Here is a 23,647-nt window from a genome sequence, read left to right as displayed (position 1 = left end):
GAGAAAAAAATAATCTAGTTAATTTACGGTCCTTCACCGACACTGTCTTATATGTAATGAATTCTGACCTAGTTGTAGTCACAATATGGCTGAAATACTGTCGATGTGACTTTATATCTTAACTCACTCACTCAACAAGACATCGTCGTTGGCTGGTTGTCTAGCGATGTTAGAATCGATTGTAACAGGATGACTGATGCTGCAGCTAAAGCAGCACTCAACAAATCTGTGACACCACGTCTTCTCATCCCATACCCATCTTACAAAGCTGCGATTATGTCTTGTAATGTTTGAGCTAATGCAGAAGAAGTTGGACAAACATGTCTTTTATACCTTATTACATGACATGTAATGAAATATACATGGGTTACACTTACTTAGGCTGTCAGTCCAGAAGTGAAGAGGCCGTTTTGAGACGATACTGTATTGGCCATTCTCGATATACTCATGAATACCTGTTATAAGATCATGATCCTTCCTTTTGTATCCTTTGCGATGAGTGAGTCACGATCAAGCATCTAAAGGGGATAAGTATTTCAACTTAAAGCATTGAGGGGTCTCTTTCATGTTAATTCACAATAAATCATTTCTAGAAGATATTTTTGTAAAGTATTGTAAAATTATTTCCTAAAACATTTAAAGTAAATTTGAGTCTATTACCATAATTAACCGTACTGTACATGTTACCGTACATGCCATAAACTTATGGCCAGATTGTTTAAAGTTGCTAATAACTGTGTTTGAATTGCTGAAATCCAGCTAGGAACCTTGCAGGATACATGTGGCCTGTAAGTCCCCATTGTCCCCTAGTAGCGATCTGCCTCCAGTGATTTTGTCTCGTTATTAGTTGTATACCAGTGATATTCCAGCTGTCTTACTGCCCTTAGTGTATTTGCATATATTATGAATATATAACTCGTTTTAGGAACTTTACTGTTTAAATACTGCCGATGTGACTAACAATCTTCACTCACTCACTCATTTTTCACAAGAATCTCTCCATGTTCCCTCAAATTTGGTTCGGTACATGTGATCTCTGACAATCATACCTAAATGGTGCTAATAATAACGGTTGTATAATTTATACCATATATTTACATAGCTATCGTATGAAAATACCTCATATTGTTTATATGATGTCCATCGTCTAATACCCACTTTGTCTGTGAACTTAAGTCACTCTGCCAAGTTATTATTCTACTTTGTGAAGTTATTTAAATGGTGACAACGTTAGATGCGTGCTCTTGTGCAACGTGTAATTACATAATGAATCGAATATCTGCGTATGATAGTTGAAGAAAAATCAGCCAACATTAGTACATTTTCACATCCTTGGATCATGTTTGTGGATCACAGGAAACAAGTCACTTCTTTTGCTGACAATTCGGTGACATCTGAAAGCAAGACAATATCTTCAGTCAGACATTTAATATATAGAAAAAAGCATCAATATTAAATACAGAGGGTAAGGGCTTCGTACTCACAAATGTTCTTGAATGTAAGAACATGTTAACTAGGTGGTCGTAGTCTTTCTTACATTCTTACATTCTGAACATGATTGGAGAAATTGTGCATTGTATGGCTTTCCAGGGATCAGTGCACACGCTAGATTGTTCAGAACCTCTTAGTACCCAGACTTATTGAAACAACGTATTCTTTGTGGTACTTTGGTATCGATATTTCGTCCAAGCAATCTCATGTATTTTATAACGATATAGCTACAGAAGCAATATCAGTTATTGTCAACAAATGCCAGATGGATGACTGAAGGTGAAAACAACATGATGTCAGCTCCGGGTGTACGTTAAAGACTTTGAAAAGAAAACATATATGTTAAACTAGAACATTTGGTGTGGAACAGGAGGATCTTTTGTAGTTATATTGTTTGATTTTATCATAACACGATAATAACGAGCAACATATAGTTATGAACTAACACCACATATGTTTCGTGTCTACTGCAAGAATGAACATAGAAAGTAAAAAGTCATGTCCTAGTTATATCCAATAAATCACGTCACATAAGTACCTCCTTCTGGGTATGGCTTCAAAAGCAGGGGTCCAACAGGTTCACACGTTCCTGAATGTCCACCGCATTTGATGTGAACAATAGATCCAGAGTTATTGTGCGTTACGGATTCGACAATAGCCCCCCACCCGACTGTCACCTGCCATGTTTGCTGAAAATACGGATGCATCAGTATTAATTTCTTCTAGATTCGGAATCACTGTGAAAGCTTCGAATTCATAACAGTTGTGACCAAGTGAAAAGTTGAATCTTGTAATGACGGTTTGGTTACATAAATCGGGTGTCCGGCAAACCGGTAGATTTAAGTGAAAAGTACCCTTGGAAAGACATGTACTTTTGTACTTCTTAATTGTAACCATAAACTAAGGCCCCTCTCTTCGTGTAAACATAATTGATGGAACCACCCAGCCCGTGTCCGTCAGATTGATGGTAAAGGTCCCCCTGGTTCCACAGGAACTGATGACGTTATTGTTGTGGATCGAGTAACAGTCCGCAGCAGTGGCATAATCAGATTCTCGGTTGGTGAAGACAGCGTAGGTACTGTCATTCCTTATAATCACCATGGTCTGTAAACATAATAATTATGTTTCAAGTAATCCAGTAACCCATGTGTCAAAAGGTGAAGGGATTCCTGTAATATAGTAACTGACACTGTACATGTACTCAGAGCCTAAGGCTATTGTGACATGGACGTTTCTCATTTGTAATCATGTGAATAAAAATTCAGAATCAGAAAACCAAGTAGTCTGTGTTCAAATTTTATAAAGTTGCAAGAAGCAAAACTGTTCCGGCAAGATATCTAGCCATTAAAGCATGATCACTGCATGTTCCCTCTTTTGGCATCATTTTGATGTTGAACATCAGGTAACTAGAGGTGTCTTTGAAAGTCCATTCAGCTTCGACTATGCGGTATCGTATTTCAACCACTGCCTCATCTATGCTTGAGCTTTTACCTCCGGCAATCGCTATAGGGTGATGTCATGCTAATGTTCTGCTATTTGTCTATTTGATGTTAAAGTGGTGAGCTATGTTGTACCTGTGTTTCCCTTTCTGATAGCATGCATAAGCCAGGCAGGATCAGATAGATAAGATAAAATCCTAAACAGACACACAAACCTCGATTACAACTCTGATTTTGTTGTAAAATGTTTCTCCTGATCTGCCAACACAGTTTCCTTCCAGAGGACCTTCCCCTTGACAGTTCTTATTAGAGACATCCGGAAACACTCCATAATTGGGAGTGGGCAGAGTCAGGTACTCTGAGGGGTTATCTGTGGTCATGTTGTGACAGTAGAGCCGGGTTCTATACAGATCAAAGTTCGGCAGGCGAATCCAGTATTCTCCATCTGTACTTGAGGGGTCACATTCCTTAATTTCTGCACAGGATGTTGGTACAACTGTTGAATGCATACTCATTATATTATACATGTTTAAGTCATTATAATTTGGTTCAAGGGCAGAACATCATCCATAAGTATTAGAAGTGAAAACATATTTGAGGATATGTTCACAAATGTCTGTAAGTACTGGGAGATTTGCTGAATACTGCATTATCGTAACAAATAAATATGAAGTAAAGCCGATTCAGACTGGTTAATTGTGTCCTCTTTGAAAGTCAAATCAACAATGTGTTGAGCATGACAGTATTTTTTCCGGAAACACGGAAACAGATTTGTGTTCAAATTTTGCAGATGTTGCCTATTCAGTAGCTGGCTTTTGAACTTCTTGTTTATTATTTACTTATCATTGATATGTTTGAGGGCTAACTTACCATACTGACTGCACACGGATTCATTGGCATCCCGGAGTTTACAGTAGGTATTGAATGGACATCGATGATTTGCACATGCGCCCCCAATTTTCTGCAAATTAAATAGTTTTAATCTCAAATCGGGCCTAGCAATAAGATTTCGTAGCCTCCCCGGTCGAAATTTTTTGGACACCATTTTCAGGTAGTATGATACCTTTGGCTCATCAAAAGGCCTGTAATACTCTCCAATTGTGGTATCAGTATTTCTCTACAGGCCATTATGTGTGGTGGGGGTCTGCGAGCATTGTCGTCACCTGTGGTTTTTGCTCCACAACCTCTCAAAGTTAATCATGGACAGTTTTAATAAAATCAATCTGATTACTTTCATTTTGACTCCTTTGTACTGCTAAAGGATTTAGATATCATTTCACGTATTTTTGTTTTTGAAAAAAGAAATCCAGATGGCAGCCATTTTGGCCGCCATCTTTTTGTGGTGTATTGACTGTATTTACACCCAGAGTTGATACCTTTGATCTTTTTTTACTCTTGTCTCTCCTAGAGTGATGGGACATAACAAGTTGTTTTGTATTGCCATATAGTATTATGATGTTTTACAGCTTATTCTTTGAGACAGGGATATTTTAGCGATTCTCAAACTTTTCATGGAAAGGTGTGGTGGTGATTTAATTATTGAATGTTGACATTATTTTTGTAATCAGAACAAGCTGTTTTTGTTTCCTCTTTACTTCTAGAATTTGTTAGTATGACCCAAAATTCAAAATGTCAGCCAAGATGACCGCCATGGTATTTTTACTAAATATACATAGCAGAGGACTAAGTTTGTACTGATACAAAGACTATACAATTCATTTAAATGATATGGCCAGTGAAAGCCTCACACTCCTAAAATATTTGAGAAAACATTGAACATTATCCAAAAGTGTTATCCAAGTCTACCTCGGCGAACCGCCGGGAGTCATCGTGACTATGGATATCAATCATCAAATTTTTCCTGTCAGAAAACATAATATCCCATGAAGTGCACGTCCGAGAATTTAGCCAAAACCCAATTGGAAACTATTTTTCACGCACGCATGCACGCACGCACGCACGCACGCACGCACGCACGCACGCACACGGGTGTCATTGGCAGACATCAAAGCCGACTTGTTCGTCAGCATGACCCTCACCTCACCCTAAATTACGAACAGTGGGATCCTTATAACGTCTTTGACGCCAGCTCTAAGAATACCAGGTCACACGGGCAACATGTTAGCTTCAAACGACCTGCCTTCAGATTTATGGTTTGACATAACAACGAGATTTATAATACTCTGTTTGGACAGACACAATTACTAATATTGTCGTATCATCCTATGTCTCGAAAGGAAACGTTGGTGCTTTATTCTTTAGTTCAGAGTGTAACCAGTCATTTATAGTCGATAAGTGGGAAGAATTTATCTGTACTTTCTTAATTTCTAAATATTTTCATTAATGGTACATAATGAGCAAATTATTATTGTTGTGTAATACTGAATACCTTAAATACCAAAGAAAATCATGACCTGAAAAATACTGATTATATCTGTGTCGTTTTAAATAAAGTGACATTATCATTTTTGTATTTCACTCAGTTTCTTTACTCAGAAACTTCTAATCGAGTAATTTATCAACTTGCAACTTTATGTATACACTATGCACGAATTCGTCAATCAGATTGTTCAAAATCTCATCCATTTCCGGTTGTACATATGAAAGGACAAGGTATGATAAAGGCTCAATTTGGCCCACACAGTTTCATGACATTCAAAGTATACAACATAATAATTGTTGCTGAAAAGGGGCTAAAATAGTTGTTGAAGTTACCTACAATACCATTTTTATGCTTTAGTGCTGTTGTTTTTCCTATTTGAAGGCCTCAAAGTTAACCGTTTTCACAACACCTTGCTTTAGCTCACATCTAACTGATAAAAAATGTACATTTTTCTGTTGCATGAAATTGCCCCATACAACATCTCAAAAATACCATTGACGTAAAGTAACATCTCTAAAAACAATCCATCACATTTACGCAACTGTAAAACGATTCATTATTTTTTTAATGTTTTTGTGCTAAAAAATGAACTTAACAAACATCTTTATGAACATTTTCACTATCATAAGGCACTCGCAAGGCTGATTTCTTTGCAGTAAACATGGGTAGATTTTTGAAGACATGTTGATGCCTGGTGGAAGAAGACATAGAACATTTTTCATAACGTGATCAGGCAGCATTCTAAACACGAGAATCTGTGTAATTATGTCATCACTTTATCAAACACCTCTGAATCACCTGACACTGTCAAAATAACACTGTCATTCAACAAGTTGTGACCATATACAAACGTACACATTTTCCGAGAAATAATGTATCTTGATGTTTTTTGTGGTATATTAGATTACATTTAACCTGATCAGGCAGCATTCTAAACACGAGAATCTGTGTAATTATGTCATCAGTTTATCAAACACCTCTGAATCACCTGACACTGTCAAAATAACACTGTCATTCAACAAGTTGTGACCATATACAAACGTACACATTTTCCGAGAAATAATGTATCTTGATGTTTTTTGTGGTATATTAGATTACATTTAACCAACATTACTATATTTATCTGTGTGAAGTTTTTTGTTAGAAAAAACCCCATTGTATCAAGGTGTAGCAGATGATGAGCACAAGCAGACGTCAAGTGACACATTGTTGCAAAGTGTAATTTCATGAGCTTAACTTCACAAGGAACTTGAGAATGTGTAGCCTATTGGTTGCAGTACTGGTGTGTCAAAACTTTCTGTTATTTAAGCATTTTTTCAAAATGTTAGTTTTGTCATTTCTTTTTAAGTGAATGTTTACACACTGCACAGAGGTGTTATTTAGTGATGTACAGATCAATCAAATATTGGTCCATGGATATTGTTTGGGCCGCCAATTAATTACCGATGATCAAGACACAGAACCGATTAAAGCATTCCCTAGCTTTTATTTGATGTTGTTTTTTAAATTGTTTACAGAATCGCTGACTATTGGTTTCACAATTCATATTGAAACTGAGGACTGGTTGCCTGTATTTTCATGTAGTTTTTATCTTATATCTATACGCGGTCGAAGGGTGGTCTCCATAATTTATCAATTCCCTTACCTATATAAATATACTATTGACATATTTAGGATTAGAAAAATTAGAAAGCGCCAGTTTCCTGAACATAATGATAATTATTCTATAATTTCAAATATTTGGTTTCAGCAAAGGGAAATGGTCTTGGATTACTTTCAGGAGTGTCATGTCATGAAGATGGCAGCTTACACATAATATGAGTTAAAACATGTGTTTCTAAATATTGTCTTAATATAATTTGACAGAATTTCAGAAAGAAATCATGCCTCTGGATTTATTAAATCTGCACAAACCTTCACAACTAGACAAAAGCAATGTTACCTTGGTATAGATTATCACGTTTGTTTTTAAAACAAAAGTTTCCATTGATGCAAAGACTGACCTGTGTGGTTGAAGTGTACAAGCGGATATTTTATATCTTTGCAGGCAATGAATGAGTTGTGAAGAATTATTCTGTGAGGATTTTTTAATACTGACTTGTAACGCTTACTTGGTGTTAAATTCAAGCTGTGCCAAGAATGACATTTCACTCGCAACGGGTCCCTTTGATGGTGAAGACAGGTGATTTTTAGTGCATTATGATTGCTTATTGTAATATCATATTGTGAATGAGATGTTTACTGTATGCTAAAAGTGGTTGTGAATACTCACTCTTAACACTTACAAGGTGTTGAAATCAAGGTGTTCCAGGAATGTAAGATACTCGAAATAGGCCCCTTTGAGGTCAAGAGTAGACCTGTCATTTTTAGTCCAACATGATTGGCTATTGTACCAAATGTTGTTAATAAGATGTTTACTGTATATTTGCTAAAAGCAGACTTTTAACACTTACTGATCAAAATGAAGCTGTGCCCAAAATGCAGTCAACCCCAAGCAGACCCTTGTGATACTTAGTGAGTGAGTGAGTTAATATTTAACGTCACATCAGCAATGTCTCAGCCATATCGTGACGAGAACATTTAATTCTGAAATGAAATATATGTATAGTATAAAGACCTGTCAACGAAGGACAGTAAAACAACTAGAATATCTCAGTTTCAATTATAACTAGCATAGAAAGTTAAAACTGATATCACTATTCGGACAATACAATATAAAATCAGGCTATAGATTGCCAACAACTGAAGGTAGATCACCATACTAGGGGCCATGGGGACTTACAGTACCTTTGTTACTTGCATGGACCCTAGTTGGATTTACATCATCCCCTCAGCTGTTAGCAATTTAGACACATCTAGCCAAAAATTAAAAAATACACATACTACACATTACTACGACTAAAAACAGTGGAAAGTTTAAATTTACTGTGAATGCTTTTGGACTTACGCACCCTCTCAGGAGGACAATAATGTTACGGTACTTCAAGTTACTAATCCAAACTTCCAATAATTAAAATACATCTATTTACACAACAAGTTTTCAAACTTCAACCAAAAAATCAATTTGTTTTAAAAAACCAAAAATTAAATGAGATCTAACGCTGGTAAAAAGATCCTTCATTGTTTTAACTATATAATACTTATCCCTTGTGATGGAGAATTCAACACAGTCAAGCAGGATATGCTTCACCGTGACTCTCTCATCACAACGGATACAAAACGGAGGATCCTCACCTTTCAATAGGTATGCATGTGTATATCGTGTATGGCCAATACGACATGGTCGTAAAATAACCTCTTCAAATCTGGACTGACAGCCCAAGTAGGTGTAACCAATGTTTCATGTAATTTATTTATACCCACTTGGGTGTCCCACTTCTTCTGCATCAGATCACGGATGTAGGTTCTAATGCTCGCCTTGTAATCAGAGTAGGGAATAGGAAGTGGTGTCACAGATTTCTTGAGTGCTGCCTTGGCAGCAAGTTCGGCCATTGTGTTACCAGAAATGCCTACGTGGCTTGGTAACCAACAGAAAACGATGTCGTATTGGCCAGTAGCAAGATTATTATACAATTCAATAATATCAGTTAAAAGTGGATGTTTACATGATAAATTTTTAATCGCCTGAAGACAAGAAAGAGAGTCTGTCGAGTGAATAGATTATATACTGTTTACGTTTAGGGTGTCTTTGAATATATTTAAGAGCTGTTAATATGGCGTTAGCTTCTGCTGTGAAAATAGAACTAGTATCTGCTAATCTATAAGATATTGTTCTGGATCCAATGACAAAGGCACAGGCCACTGCGCCAACGTCCTTGGACCCATCTGTAAATAAGGATTTATAATTGCTATATTTATGTTTTAATTGATTATATTCTTGCTTATATTGTAATTCATTAGTTTCTGATTTTTTAAATGTGGTCAATGTTAGGTCTACTTGGGGCCTGACCAACTGCAAAGGAGGAGAAGAAAGAAGACGGGAGGGAGCTATGTTTTCCAGCTGAATGCCAGCAGCAGAAAAAAGTGTTTAATTCTATGTCCTAGAGGCGGGAGAAGAGAAGATTTTTTGTTGTATAAATTGAAGGGGATTGAAAACACAGTTACATCCAGGGTTAGAATGATGAGAGTATAATTTAGTAATGTACTGTAAAGCTAACTTTATACGGCGCTGCTCAAGAGATGGTTCATCAGCCTCAGCATAGAGACTGTCAATAGGTGAAGTTCTAAAAGATCCAAGACAAAGTCTTAGACATTGATGATAGACAGATTCAAGAAGTTTAAGATTGCTTTTGCAGGCTCCACCATAGACGATTGACCCATAATCAAGTTTAGAACGAATGAGTGATCGATAGAGATGGAGAAGGGTAGCTTGATCACCCCCACCCCCCATTTTGAATTGGAAACCACTTTCAACAAGTCAAGTGCTTTCAGGCATTTAGTTTTAAGTGATTTAATATGTGATAAAAACATTAAATGCGAATCAAAGATAAGACCCAAGAACTTGGCTTCCTTCACAACTTTGATGGGCGTCCCATCTAGAGACAGTTCAGGGTCTTTATGTGGTTTGTATGTTTGACAAAAATGTATGCAGTTAGTTTTCGATTTGGAAGATTTAAAGCCGTTTTCAAGACACCATTTATCTATTTTGTTTAAACACAGCTGCAGTTGCCGTTCTATAGTATGCATATTTTTACCACGGCAAGAAATATTAAAATCATCCACAAATAAAGATCCATCTACTAAATCGTTTAAAACTTTAGATAAACTGTTGATCTTCATGCTGATATTTGTTAATGAGTGCGTTTTTTTACAAATGATTCCAATCGCACTAAGTGATCGACAGTACTTCTGTTTTTCCGTTATAAGGTTATTTGTTTCCAAGTACCAAACAAGTCGATTATTTATCATGCGTTGTTCCATGGTCTTGCAAACACAGGTAGTTAGTGAAATAGGTCGATCATTGGACGGATCCGTATGATCACGTCCAGGTTTAGGCATTGGTACTACTATGGCGTCACGCCATGAGGGAGGAAAGTTACCCGATGTCCAAATCTCATCTCATCAAAAATTATTATGCACCATAGAATGGCGACGGAAATAATGTTCTGCTTTTTTCCTTGCCTTCCTAGTTTGCTTGCACTCATCGTTGAACCATGGTTTTCTTATGTGTGGAACTACAGAGGACTTTGGTATACACTCTTCAGCTATGGAATTCAGTTCATCAGAAAAGCATTTAATAGCATCGGGAACGTCAATAAAACGTTCAGGTTTAAGTTTGTCAACACACAATGTTTCATACAAAGCCCAGTTAGCCTTTTTAAAATTTATTCTTGATGATGGAGGAACATCAGATGGAGTTACAGCTTTTAATACAGTAGGAAATTGGTCACTTCCACAGAGGTCATCGTGGACTGACCATTCGAATTGATTTAGTAGATCTGAATTTGTCAATGACACGTCAAGAGCAGAATACGTCCCTGTACCAGGATGCAAATATGTGTTGGAACCATCATTATAAATACATAAATCGTTGTCAGAACAAACGTCCTCCAACAATTTGCCTTTAGTGTTTGTAGTTACACTACCCCAGAGTGGGTTATGCCCATTTAAATCTCCCATTATAATACAGGGCTTCGGGAGTTGGTCATACAGGGCTTGAAGATCAGTTTTGGCAAATGTCGAAGACGGCAAAGTATATAGTGAGCATAGCGTAAGCGCTACATGTAAAGTAATTCTCACTGCAACAGCCTGCATATTAGTATTAAGTAAAAGAGGGCTTTGAATAACGTTTTGTCTGACTAGAATGGATGACCCGCCAGTGGCTCTATCACCCTGAGGTGAAAAACAATGATATGCATTAAAATGACGAAGGTCAAATGTATCTGTTTGTTTTAAATATGTCTCTTGCAGACATATCGCCTGAAGGTGTAAAATCCTGGACTAATAGCTGTAATTCATGTAAATTAGTCCTCAATCCTCTACAGTTCCACTGTACAATATTATTGGAATAAACTATCTTCTGGGGGGATTTATTGGGGATCTACCCCGCACTCTTTTGGAGGGCGACAAGCTACGTGCCCTAGAATGGACGTTCTTAGAAACGTCAATGTGTTCAAGAGACCCATACTTATTGTAAAATTGAATTTTATTTTCTGACCCTTTAGGAGCTCTGTCACTTTGTTGTTCTGAAGCATCAGGCTTTGGCTTCGGTTTACTTTTCACCGTTTGTTGACTATCAGCTGTCGATTGAGATTTGAGTGTGACTGGGATGATGATGATTTGTCATTAGAAGAAGACTTTGATGTACCAGGAAGTACTTCCTCAGTGTGGGATGAAATAGCAGGCTACAAAAGCCGTGGAGAGTCGCAATTTACCCAAGTCAAGGTAGTTTGGCAGCCTGTGGATGATTTTGTTATTTTAGAGGTAGACTCCGATGATGTTTTTGCTACTGTAGCATAACTCTCTGCAAGATCAGACCTCTTTACCAGTTTTTTTTGCCTCAGAAAAGGAGATATTCTGAGTAAACTTTATTCTGTTAATCGCCATTTGCTCTTTCCAAATTGGACACTGTTTCGAAGAAGATGAGTGATCGCCTGAGCAATTGGTGCATTTTTTAAAATCACTGTCACAATCTTCTGTTGTGTGTGTCTTCTCACCACAGTGAGCACACACAACGGACAATGTATAGGTAGATACACCGTGTCCATATTTCTGGCATTTAAAACACCTGAGCAGGTTAGGGGTGTATGTTTCCACTTGGATGTTACAGTAGTCTGCCTTTACTGACTTAGGAGTGTTTGGAGACGAGAGAGAAAACAGATACGTGTTTGTTTGGATAGTTTCATTATTTTTCCGGGTAGAAAAACGCTTGACATAAAGCACACCTTGATCTTTCATTTTGCAGGCTATGTCAAGTTCTGACATGTCAGCAAATAGTCGATCACAGTCTCTGACAATACCTTTACTTGTGTTCAGGGTTTTGTGACCGGAATGCCCACGAAAGATTTGATACTCATCAGATTGGTCGCTTGCTGTTTTTTCCCGCACTCAACTAGCAGTGCACCCGAAAGTAAGCGTCTAATGTTTTTAATATCCCCAGCAATACCTTGAATACCCCTAGATACTGCAAAAGGGTTCAACTGTAATGGTTACGTGTCAGGAGTTTCAATTACAAGGAAACGTGGCCAATATTCAATCGATGCAGACGGTCTGTGCTCAGTATCAACAGGATCAATATCAAGTGCAACATATGTCATATTTGGGATTTCACTTTCTTAGTAAAGTACAAATGCTAGTACTTTTTTCGGGTGAGTCCCATCCGGGATTCGAACCCGCACCCTCAGAGTCAGGCACCTAATCGCTAGCACACAAAGTCAGCCGCCAGTGGAAGTTGCGGTGGCTGAGCGGGCTAGGCGGCTGACTTTGTGTGCTGGCGATGAGGTGCCTGACTCTGAGGGTGCGGGTTCGAATCCCGGATGGGACTCACCCGAAAAAAGTACTAGCATTTGTACTTTACTAAGAAAGTGAAATCCCAAATATGACATATGTTGCATTTGACCACTTTCTAAATGGCATCGTGTAATCACAATATCAAGTGGACGTTTTGTTTTTTTCTTGGGTGGGATTTCATAAGCCATGGTTAGTGTAATACGGTTCATCATCCGAGCTCCCCACCCACCACGGAGTATCACAAGGACAATGCTAAAAGCAAGTGGGTCTCCAACTTGCAACACCAAGGATACCAGGATGATATACTCCAGCAGAAGAATTATAAATAATTAATCTACCAGATTGGCCCATGAGCCACCGCCTTCTGGGCATAAGACTCAAAGGTCAGAACGTCAAAAATGCATTTCAAAATCAGAAAATATCAATGAACAATAAAGCCAAGACCGAAATTAAAATGTCCAAGTAAAATTTGTGCAATAGCATATAGTCCATGCACAGGGCTTGGCATGACCAGCCGATTGGCTGAATCGGGCCAATTCAACCACCCGTCTAGGTGAAGTAAGGGCCGAAGTGGTGTGTTGGGCAAACAGAACATGGTCAAAGGCCCAGTTGCCCTTAACCACCAGGATCCCGTCCTACACCCACACAGGACGCAACCCACGGCAAACAGGTTGCCCAATTTAGTCGCCTCTTACGACAAGCAATGGGGTGCTGTGGACACATTCTGTCCCGGGTCCACACGGGAGAAGAGCACTTAGCGTTACCCAGCCCGGATGGGACTCACCCGAAAAAAGTACTAGCATTTGTACTTTACTAAGAAAGTGAAATCCCAAATATGACATATGTTGCATTTGACCACTTTCTAAATGGCATCGTGTAATCACAATATCAAGTGGACGTTTTGTTTTTTTCTTGGGTGGGATTTCATAAGCCATGGTTAGTGTAATACGGTTCATCATCCGAGCTCCCCACCCACCACGGAGTATCACAAGGACAATGCTAAAAGCAAGTGGGTCTCCAACTTGCAACACCAAGGATACCAGGATGATATACTCCAGCAGAAGAATTATAAATAATTAATCTACCAGATTGGCCCATGAGCCACCGCCTTCTGGGCATAAGACTCAAAGGTCAGAACGTCAAAAATGCATTTCAAAATCAGAAAATATCAATGAACAATAAAGCCAAGACCGAAATTAAAATGTCCAAGTAAAATTTGTGCAATGGCATATAGTCCATGCACAGGGCTTGGCATGACCAGCCGATTGGCTGAATCGGGCCAATTCAACCACCCGTCTAGGTGAAGTAAGGGCCGAAGTGGTGTGTTGGGCAAACAGAACATGGTCAAAGGCCCAGTTGCCCTTAACCACCAGGATCCCGTCCTACACCCACACAGGACGCAACCCACGGCAAACAGGTTGCCCAATTTAGTCGCCTCTTACGACAAGCAATGGGGTGCTGTGGACACATTCTGTCCCGGGTCCACACGGGAGAAGAGCACTTAGCGTTACCCAGCACCCACCACGAGGAGGTGGCTCTTCATGGGTACCTGTGATACTTAGTGCGAGATGAATGGTTATCATATGTACATGCCGTAAGAGTGACCTATAGTTTATATTTGCAAAGAAAGTTGTCAATAATGCGTTTTTGGTAAAAGGTTGGCCAGTAATTGAATCAGATCCAGAGTGACAGCAAGTAGCGTATAGTCAGAAGGTTGACCAACTATACAACCGATCAACGGTAGATCTACAGACTGGCTAACGAACAGTTATCGCCATGTACCAGTTATCGCCAATACATCAGTTTTACAAGTTCGCAGTTATGGTCAAGTACAATACCAGTATCTTCCCTACTGCATTTGACAGCAATGAGGGCAGCAAAAAAAAACAACAAAATTCTTCATGATAAGTAACATAAGATAAAAATTAAACGGGAGTGATTGTGGTCCAAGTTTAAGTGCTTGTGTACCTCCAGTAATTAACATGAGCATGTACATGTTAATTTGATGAACCATAAATACTTTTGAAATCTTACCTGTTTGATAAATTAACTCAGCTTGATAAATTAACTTTAGTTTAATTTTTGTTCCTTATTCCTTGAAAAGACATAAAATCAACGTGTTAAATGTTTACATCACTGATTCAGATAGGTAGGCAAAGGATTTGTCATTAGTTAAATAATTGAAAAAGAAAAATTAATTGAAATTATGTACTTCGTCCTGTAATAACTTCAAATCACTGTGCAAAGTTTAACGATGATATCCAAACAAACTCAAATGATAAATATAATTCATGCAACACGAAAAGAAGCAAAGTTTGGAAAACACATCCCGTGTTAACTGTCCATTCATAAATATATGTTATTACTCCTCTTTATTTAAGTATTTTTTCTGACATTTAAATTTCTTTGAAACTAGATATTCTATTCACTTACGTCGAGAATATCCATGGAAAAAGAAGTTTGGGGCTCATTGTCGAACCGTGGAAGCAGATAACCGGAAGTGAAAAATCCAGACTCTCGGCGGAGTATCCCGTTACAGAACCTATTTGTCAAGCAAATCTCGCACGTGTTGGCATTCCCGTCTTTCTCTATATCAATCCATGAAGTAAAATATTATATCAAAGAAAGTGAAAAGGAGATTTAATTGTAAGCTTCCGAATGTATCAAAAATGATTAGGCGGTAGCTGATATAACAAGCAGAATAGCTGATAACTAGAGCTTAGACGCAGTTATCTGCCAGGAGTATAATTTTCTAACACCTTTGGATAATGTTATTTCATCAAATATTTGGGAATATGAAAGTTTCACTGACCATATGATTGAAGTTTAGTTCTGTTCCTACACTTTATTTAACATTTAACACCAAATGAATTGTCTCGTTTTTATATCAGTACAAATTTAGTTATGTTATGTATTTGTGCTAAATCTACAATGGCTGCCATGTTGGCGGCAATTTTGAATTCTCGGTGCTATGTAAAAGTTCCTGATAACATGCCATCACTTTAGAAGTAAAGAGGAAACAAAAATAACTTGTTCTGTTTACAAAAATAATCTGAACTTTCAATAAATAAATCACTATCACACATTCCCATGAAATCACTAAAATACCTCTGCCTCAAAGAATATGCTATAAAAGATGATATTACCATGATATGACCATACCATATAACTTGTTTTGTGCCCAAGCCATCACTCTAGGACGTACAAGTGTCAAACTACATAAAAAGTATCAACTTTGAATGTAAATTGAAACGTTCGGTGCTCATGTTTATATTAATTTAAATACTGAGAAGGCAATACACAACAAAACAGGATGGCGGCCAAAATTGCGTGCATTCTTACTTGATGTTCAAAAAGAAAAGCATGTGAAATAATTTTTACCCCCTGTTGCTATATACTGTAGTCAAATGATCAGATTAATAGTTAATAGTCTACCCACGATAAACTTGAGGTGTTGTCGGGCAGCAAACCAAATGTGACGAAAATGCCCGCACATCTCCACCACATATAATGGCCTCTAAAAGAAATGATACCACAATGTGACAGTATTGGGCTTCCAAGAGTCCAAGACATTATACTACCGGAAAATAGTGTCCGACAAAATCAGTACTGGGGATGCTACTGGGGATGCACGATTCCAATTTTTTCAGCTTCCTCTTCCTGGACCTGGCATTATTATACCTTAATGTGTCCCATTAAAATGTAGATCATTTTCTAGTCATTTACAACAAAAGGTTACATTCAATGACTTTTTTACAGCCCACAATTTGGTTCAAACCATGTGTTGTGAATGATATTAACTGAACATATTGACCAGTTTTACCGTGTGTTTAAATGCATTACCTGTGGCCAGTGAGTGATATCCGAGAAGACAAAATCAGCAGCAGCTATTAGATGGGTGACATTCAATCCCCCAGGGGTGAGCGTGGCATAGTTCAGCTCACACCTACCGGTGTTGGTGTTGAAGTTGAGAGACTTGCACATATGAGTAGTCAAACATGTACGCGCACACGTAACCAAGCCCTCCGCCGTTACATGGACGATGTCCTTCCCAGGGAGTTTCAAATCATGATGAAGGAAAGAAAAGTGACCATCTCTCATACACATATTAGTTAAAGAATTGAATCTGAACAAGAGAAAAAACACCACGAAGGCAAGGTAAAACATGACCATTGCAAGGTATTATGAAAACCAATGGCATAATAGAAGATACACATTAAACTGTTTCACTGACGTCAATGTTTTAGATTGATATATTGTGGGGTACCCCCTACACCAATGAAAATTAGAGTAGTATAGACAATGGGGTGTTCTGGGTCACTACTCATCTAAACCATTGTATTTATAGAGTATTTTTCTGCCATCCCAATTCACACATACCCCATTACATGTCTTCGTTCATCTCTTGTGTTAGTGAATTTGCAGATGAAAGATGACATTTGTTGGAGGGTTTGTGAGACAACTATGGCAGGGAAAGTGTAGTTTCTTCTTCTATGGCTTAGATGGGAAGTGTCCCAGAACCCCCATTGTCTATACTACTTGACATGTCAGTCTGACCTGACACGGGTCAACTCAGAAAAATTCATTACTTCTTCTTCATTCGTGCCACCGAACCCTTCCTTAACCTTCAGTGGTTATTCTAAATACCCCGTTTGGAATTACAGACGTGAGGCTACTCTGTCCTCTCCTGACATTCAACGATTCCTCACTTTCATCCTCACATTCAATGATTCCTCACTCACGATATTAAGTTGCATCACTGTGACTGAATTGTTTAATATACTTCAGTGGAATTGTAACTGACTGAAACTGACTGAACTCAGTGAAATACAATTATTCATGCAAGATCTTCAACCATCAGCATGTCTTCGAGAGATATGTGTTTAAAATATAGACATATTTAACTTAAGTGAGTGAGTGGGTTAGTATTTATCGTCACATTGGCAATATTTCAGCCATATCTTCACGAGAATATGTTTGATATTGAAATGAAATTTGTATACACTATAAAAAAGCTGTCGTCAAAGGACAGTAAAACAAGTAGAATATCACAGTTACAATATAAAGTGGAAAGTTAAAAGTAATATCACTATCTAGACAATACAATATACAATATGGGCTATAGATCGCTTTAACTTAAAACTGTACAGAGATAATCATTCATTTTCCCGCCCAGATGATTAAACTACCCCGGCACTTCTATTTTGGTGCTTAGAGCATCATTCTTAGCCCTGTCACTCTTAATACGATTAACTCCCGAAGCCATTTCTTTTAAACCATAAAGGAGAAGCAACCTCCAAAGTAGCTTTGACACATGAAACGTGAAACATTCTTCCAAAGCACGAAGCCTATCCAAGGCAAAGGCCTCACTCTTTGAAAATATGAATATTTACATATATATGTTTGTAAATGATACCACATGTTTGTAAAGGGAACACTTAGGGACATGTTTCTGACCTCTTTGCGTGTTTCAGGACATGGCGGTTGTACACACTGACAAGACTTTTGCTGTTATTACCAACCATGAAGTATGTTACGCCCAGGCTGAGGACTTCTACACCACGCACAATGGCTTACTGAGGTCCTGAGGAGTGAGTGGGTGAGTGGGTAAATTAAAATTTAACGTCACATCGGCAATGTTGCAGTCATATAGTGGCGAGAAATCTTGTAGATACACAATAAATATAAGTAGTTACAGAACCAGTCATCGACGGACTGTAAAATGACTAGAGTATGACAAAAAGTGTTAAAACCATGTATCATGTATGTTTAAGAAAATATTAGAAAATATAAGAAGATTTTAGAAAATATCATGTAAAATTGGGCTACTGATCGCCAACAACTGAGGGTATATCACCATACTAGGGGCCATGGGGACAGTGCTTCTGCTAACTGCATGGTCCCTAGGTGGATTAACACCATCCCCTCAGCTGCTGGAGATTGTATGAAGATTAGCCACATATTAAAATGACAAAAATACTACAGCTACAAAAGTAGATGTACCCTCTCAGTAACACAATAATTTTACGGTTCGTCAACCTCCCTTGAAGATGCTGAATAATTCAAACTTCCAATCATAAAATATTAATTTATTTACAAATCAGTCAAAAAATCCAATTCTTTCCCAAAAGCAAAAAATAAATGGAACGTTATATTGTTGAAAGATCCTGAGTTCCTGTGGAACCAAGGGCGAGTTTACCGTCAACATGGGCAGACTGGCAGACATCTGATGGATGTGAGTATGGGCAAAATAGCAATTGTAATTCATCGTGAAGTGTGTTAAGTTGCACAGTAATATGTGCCTTAAAATGGCAATGACTGCTTACCATTTATACTGAAACCATTGCCCACATGTGTTGTTAAAGTAATTCGTGTATATAATCATAGCTGGATTGATGAATAAGAAAAATTGCCTGATTGTGTAATCTTCACATGACTGTACAAGGCATCATATTCGCACACCCACAAAACGTTGAGTCATGTTCCTGTGTTAGTGAACAGGGATCGATGCTCAAGTTGTTGATCACTGGATCGATTGGACAGTGCTACGTGCGGCGAAAAACAACCAACCAATATATTTTTTAAAGATACGGCCAGGAGTATTCGTTACGTCACCATACCAACACTAACATAAGCATTATCTTCAGCTCTCCTGAAGAAAATAACACATAGAAGTTCAAGCAAATAATTCTATGGGTCAAATAAATAAAGAGCAAATGGGATTCAGAGACGGATGCTTAACAGTTGATAACGTTTGTTTGTTTGTTTGTTTGGGTTTTTTATTTTTCAAACGATTGAAGATGTTTTGTAGGTTTCTCGAAAGCATTTCACTCGGCAAATAGAAAATAACTATGGTATCTTTTACGAATGCATGGTTTGAGTGGCAAAATGTACTTTTATGCAGTATTTATGAAGATGTAAAGGTATGTGTAAGAACTACTAACGATGTCGAGGTAAGACACGGAGTAGGAGTAAGGTGCGGCTGCATTTCAAGTCCTTTTCTGTCCAGTTTCTTCATAAATGAACCAGCAACTCAAATTCATGAAAACTGCAATCATGGCATCCAACTACATCCCAACATTAAGCAGCTGTTTTTGCTTTATGTGCAGATGATATATTATGTTCTAATGCCGTCAATGGTCTACAGTGACAAACTGATGAAGTAGAAACTTATTGGGATGCTTGGAAATTAAGTGCAAACAAAGATAAAACGAAAGTTGTAGCATTTGATAAATGTGGCAAAATATCGGGTAAAGAAAGATTAGGTTGGGTTTTTTTTCAGTGGAGGACTTTTAGAAATAACATAGTTCTGTAGATGTCTAGGTGCGTTCTTCACCAAAATCTTGTCATGAAATAGAAACACTGCGAGCTCAGGAGGTTATGATTTGTAGCTATAAGTAGTCAAATGATTCAGGAAAAGTTTCATTTATGTCTTTTCTTTTAATATGTTATGTTAAAATAAGCCCAATACTATTGTATGAATGTGGTGTCTGAGGTTTACAACATTTCGATGTACCAGAAAAAGTTCATGTATATGCCTGTAAAAGATTTCTTGGCGTCAAGACAAATACATTTAGTGCTATGGTTTGTGGTGAATGTGCTAGATTCCCAATGCACAAGGTCATTTTCTCAAGCCAGATATCAAATACTGGTTAAGATTATTGAACATGCCTGCGCATTGATTGCCCAAAAGGTGTTACAATATGATGGTAGTTCATGGCAATAATGAAAAGAATAATTGGGGAACGATTATTAAAAACATTACTGTTTAAAACTGTTTTTGTAATGCATGATATGACCAAAACGGTATCGGTTATAAATGCAGCATTCTTGTGAGTTTAACCATGAGTTCACTACAGTCATCAACGTCTGAATTGATGGTGTAAGTTCAGATTGGGTCCATGCAGGTAGCAATAGCACTGTAAGGTCCCGTGGTCCCTGGCATGGTGATCTGCCTTCTGTTGTTGGCGACCTAATGAATTTTGACCTAGTTGTAGTGACGATATGGCTGAAATACTGCCGATGTGACTTTAAATCTTAACTCACTCACTTAATACGACATCGTCGTTAGTTGGTTACCCAGCGATGTTGGAATCGATTGTAACACGATGGTTGATACTGTAGCTAAAGCAGCACTCAACAAATCTGTGGCACCACGTCTTATCAACCCATACTCATATTACAAAGCTGCGATTATGACTTGTAACATGTGTGAGCTAATGCAGAAGACGTAGACGTAGAATTAATAGGTCTTATTAATTACACGTAATGAAAACCTATATGGGTTACACCTACTGTTAGTCCCGAATTGGAGAAATCGGTTTGAGACAATTCGTATTGTCCATTCTCAAACACCTCATGAACACCTGTTAGAAGGTCATGTTTTGTATCCTTTGTGATGAAAGAGTCACGATCAAGCATATGAAAGGGATAAATATTTCAACGTAGAAACACTGAAGAGTCTCCTTTGTGTTAATTCACATTAAATGAATTTTGTTGTAAAGTATTGTATTCCTGGAGGAATAAAACATTTAAAGTAAATTTGAAACAACTACTCTAAGTAATCGTATTATACATGTTCTTTAAAATTATTGCTAGATTGTTTAAAATTGCTAATAACTGTGTTTGTATTGCTATCGTATAAAAATACCTGATATTGTTAATATGATGTTCATCGTTTAATATCGACTTTGACTGCCAACCCATGACACACTAACAGGTAATTGTTTTACTTTGTGAAATTATTTAAATGGTGACAACAACGTTCGATGCATGCTCTTGTGCGACGTGTAATTACATAATGAATTGAATGTGTGTACGATAGTAGAAAAACAATCAGCATTCTACCATGACTTCAGTAAATACTGGATTGTAATTGGTTAATCAAAGTCATTCAGTGGTATATAATCACATTATATACCTCTGATTTTCAAACACATTATGTACTTGTTTAACATCTCAATAACGCGGTTATGGTAGAATAGAGATAAACGTATTGTGTTGGAAAATCAGACGTATATAACGAAATTATAACAGCTCTAAATTTTGTATTTAAAACCTCAAGCTACGCGTTCGGGTTTAAATCAAATTTAGAGCTATTATAATTTCGTTGTACACCTCTGATTTTCCAACACAGTATGTTTATCTCCTAACTGTAACATTTGTACATTTCCATATCCTTGGTTCATATTTGTGGATTACAGGAAACAAGTCACTTCTTTTGCTGATGATTCGGTGACATCTGAAACCAAGACAACATCTGCAATCAGACGTTTAATATAATGAACAAAGCATCAGCATTGAAAATAGAGGGTAAGTGCCTCGTACGCACAAATGTTCTTGAATGATTGTACATGTCAACTAGATGGTCGTAGTCTTTCTCACATTCTTACATTCTGAACATGATTGTCAAAAAGGACTGGAGAAATTGTGCATTGCATTGGCTTTCCAGGGTTCAGTGCACATGTTAGATTGTTCATTTGCAATAACGTATTCCTTGTGGTACTTTGGTATCGATATTTCGTCCAAGCAATCTCATGTATTTTATAATCCATCTAACGCTAATTAAAATGATATAAATAGAGGAGCGAAATTTATGACTTATAGTAGAAACAGCGTACATGGTGTCAGGTGTACGTTAATGAGTGAGTTTAGTTTTACGCCGCACCCAGCAATATTCCAGCTATATGACGGTCTGTAAATATTCGACTCTAGACCAGACAATCCAGTGATCATCAACATGAACATAGATCTGCGCAATTGGAAACCGATAACATGTGTCAACCAAGTCAGCGAGCCTGACCACCCGATCCCGTTAGTCGCCCCTTAGGACAAACATAGTCACTTTTTATGGCAAGCATGGGTTGCTAAAGGCATATTCTACCCCGGGACCTTCACTGGTCGTATATCAATGAATTTGAAAAGGAAATATATATGTTAAACTAAAAGACTACGTGTGGAACAGGAGCCGAGTCTCTTTTGTAATAATCTCGTAGCACGATAACAGTGACCAGCATATAGTTATGAACTAATACCACATTTGCTTCTCTTCTACTGCAAGAAAACATTCATATCACATGCACATTTGTTGGATCAACAGCAGACCAAGGCCGTTGAACAAGGATGAACGTAGAAAGTAATAAATCATGTCCTAGTTATATCCAATTAATCACGTCACATAAGTACCTCCTTCTGGGTATGGCTTCAAAAACAGGGGTCCAACTGGTCCACAATTACCAACAAATCCTCCGCATTTGATGTGAACAATAGAACCAGAGTCATCGTGCGTTACGGATTCGACAATAGCCATCCACCCTCTTGTCACCTGCCACGTTTGCTGAAAATACGGATATATCAGTATTAATCTCCTACAGATTGTGACTCACTATGAAAGCTGCGAATTCATAACAGTTGTGAGCAAGTGAAAAGTTGAATCTTGTAAAGACAGTTTGGTTACGTAGAGCGGGTGTCCGGTAGACCGGTCGATTTAAGTGGACAGTAGAACATGCACATATGTTTTTCTTAATTGTATCCTTTCTTCGTGCGAACATAATTACATTTGATGGAACCACCCAGCCCGTGTCCGTCAGATTGATGGTAAACGTCCCCCTGGTTCCACAGGAACTGATCACGCCATTATAGTGGATCGAGTAACAGTCCGCAGCAGTGGCATAATCAGATTTTCCCTTGGTGAAGACAGCATAGGTACTGTCATTCCTTACAATCTCCATGGTCTGTAAACATAATAATTATGTCTCAAGTAATCCATGTGCGGAAAGGTAAGGGACTTCCTCTCCCCAAATATACAATATGACAATCATGACATTTAAAGTACCTTTAGAACTGTGGTTTAAGTGGTTTTTTTCTTGAGGCCAATGCAAACACG

General features: G+C 37.8%; 2 protein-coding genes across 2 annotated transcripts in view; both read right to left on the bottom strand.

Moving 5' to 3' along the window:
* Positions 1–2,012: 2,012 nt before the first annotated feature.
* Positions 2,013–16,929, bottom strand: LOC137297941 (A disintegrin and metalloproteinase with thrombospondin motifs 9-like). Its single transcript, XM_067829934.1, has 5 exons — positions 16,606–16,929; positions 3,801–3,891; positions 3,146–3,426; positions 2,431–2,595; positions 2,013–2,213 (listed from the first exon to the last, which is right to left on the bottom strand). The coding sequence occupies exons 1-5, from the start codon at positions 16,927–16,929 to the stop codon at positions 2,013–2,015; spliced, it is 1,062 nt and encodes a 353-aa protein (XP_067686035.1).
* A 4,992-nt stretch (positions 16,930–21,921) lies between these two features.
* LOC137297938 (A disintegrin and metalloproteinase with thrombospondin motifs 9-like) overlaps positions 21,922–23,647 on the bottom strand; it is a 31,740-nt gene continuing 30,014 nt past the window's right edge. The window contains exons 4-6 of the mRNA XM_067829929.1: positions 23,319–23,495; positions 22,948–23,098; positions 21,922–22,003 (exon numbers count right to left, since the gene is read on the bottom strand). Of these exons, the coding sequence (XP_067686030.1) occupies positions 21,960–22,003; positions 22,948–23,098; positions 23,319–23,495 (372 nt within the window). The 3' untranslated portion in view covers positions 21,922–21,959. The remainder of the gene's footprint in view (positions 22,004–22,947; positions 23,099–23,318; positions 23,496–23,647) is intronic.

The sequence above is a fragment of the Haliotis asinina genome, chromosome 10 (genome assembly GCF_037392515.1).
Source record: "Haliotis asinina isolate JCU_RB_2024 chromosome 10, JCU_Hal_asi_v2, whole genome shotgun sequence".
In the NCBI taxonomy this organism is placed as follows: domain Eukaryota; kingdom Metazoa; phylum Mollusca; class Gastropoda; order Lepetellida; family Haliotidae; genus Haliotis; species Haliotis asinina.
The sequence above is the reverse complement of the archived record's forward strand: the minus strand, read 5'-3'. Positions and strand labels throughout refer to the sequence as shown.

Coding starts and splice junctions, on each gene's coding strand:
- LOC137297941 (XM_067829934.1), bottom strand. CDS start 16,929: ATGTTTTACCTTGCCTTCGTGGTGTTTTTTCTCTTGTTCAGATTCAAT. Junction 3,892..16,605: donor ATATCACTCACTGGCCACAG/GTAATGCATTTA, acceptor TTTAATTTGCAG/AAAATTGGGGGCGCATGTGC. Junction 3,427..3,800: donor ATCCGTGTGCAGTCAGTATG/GTAAGTTAGCCC, acceptor TGCATTCAACAG/TTGTACCAACATCCTGTGCA.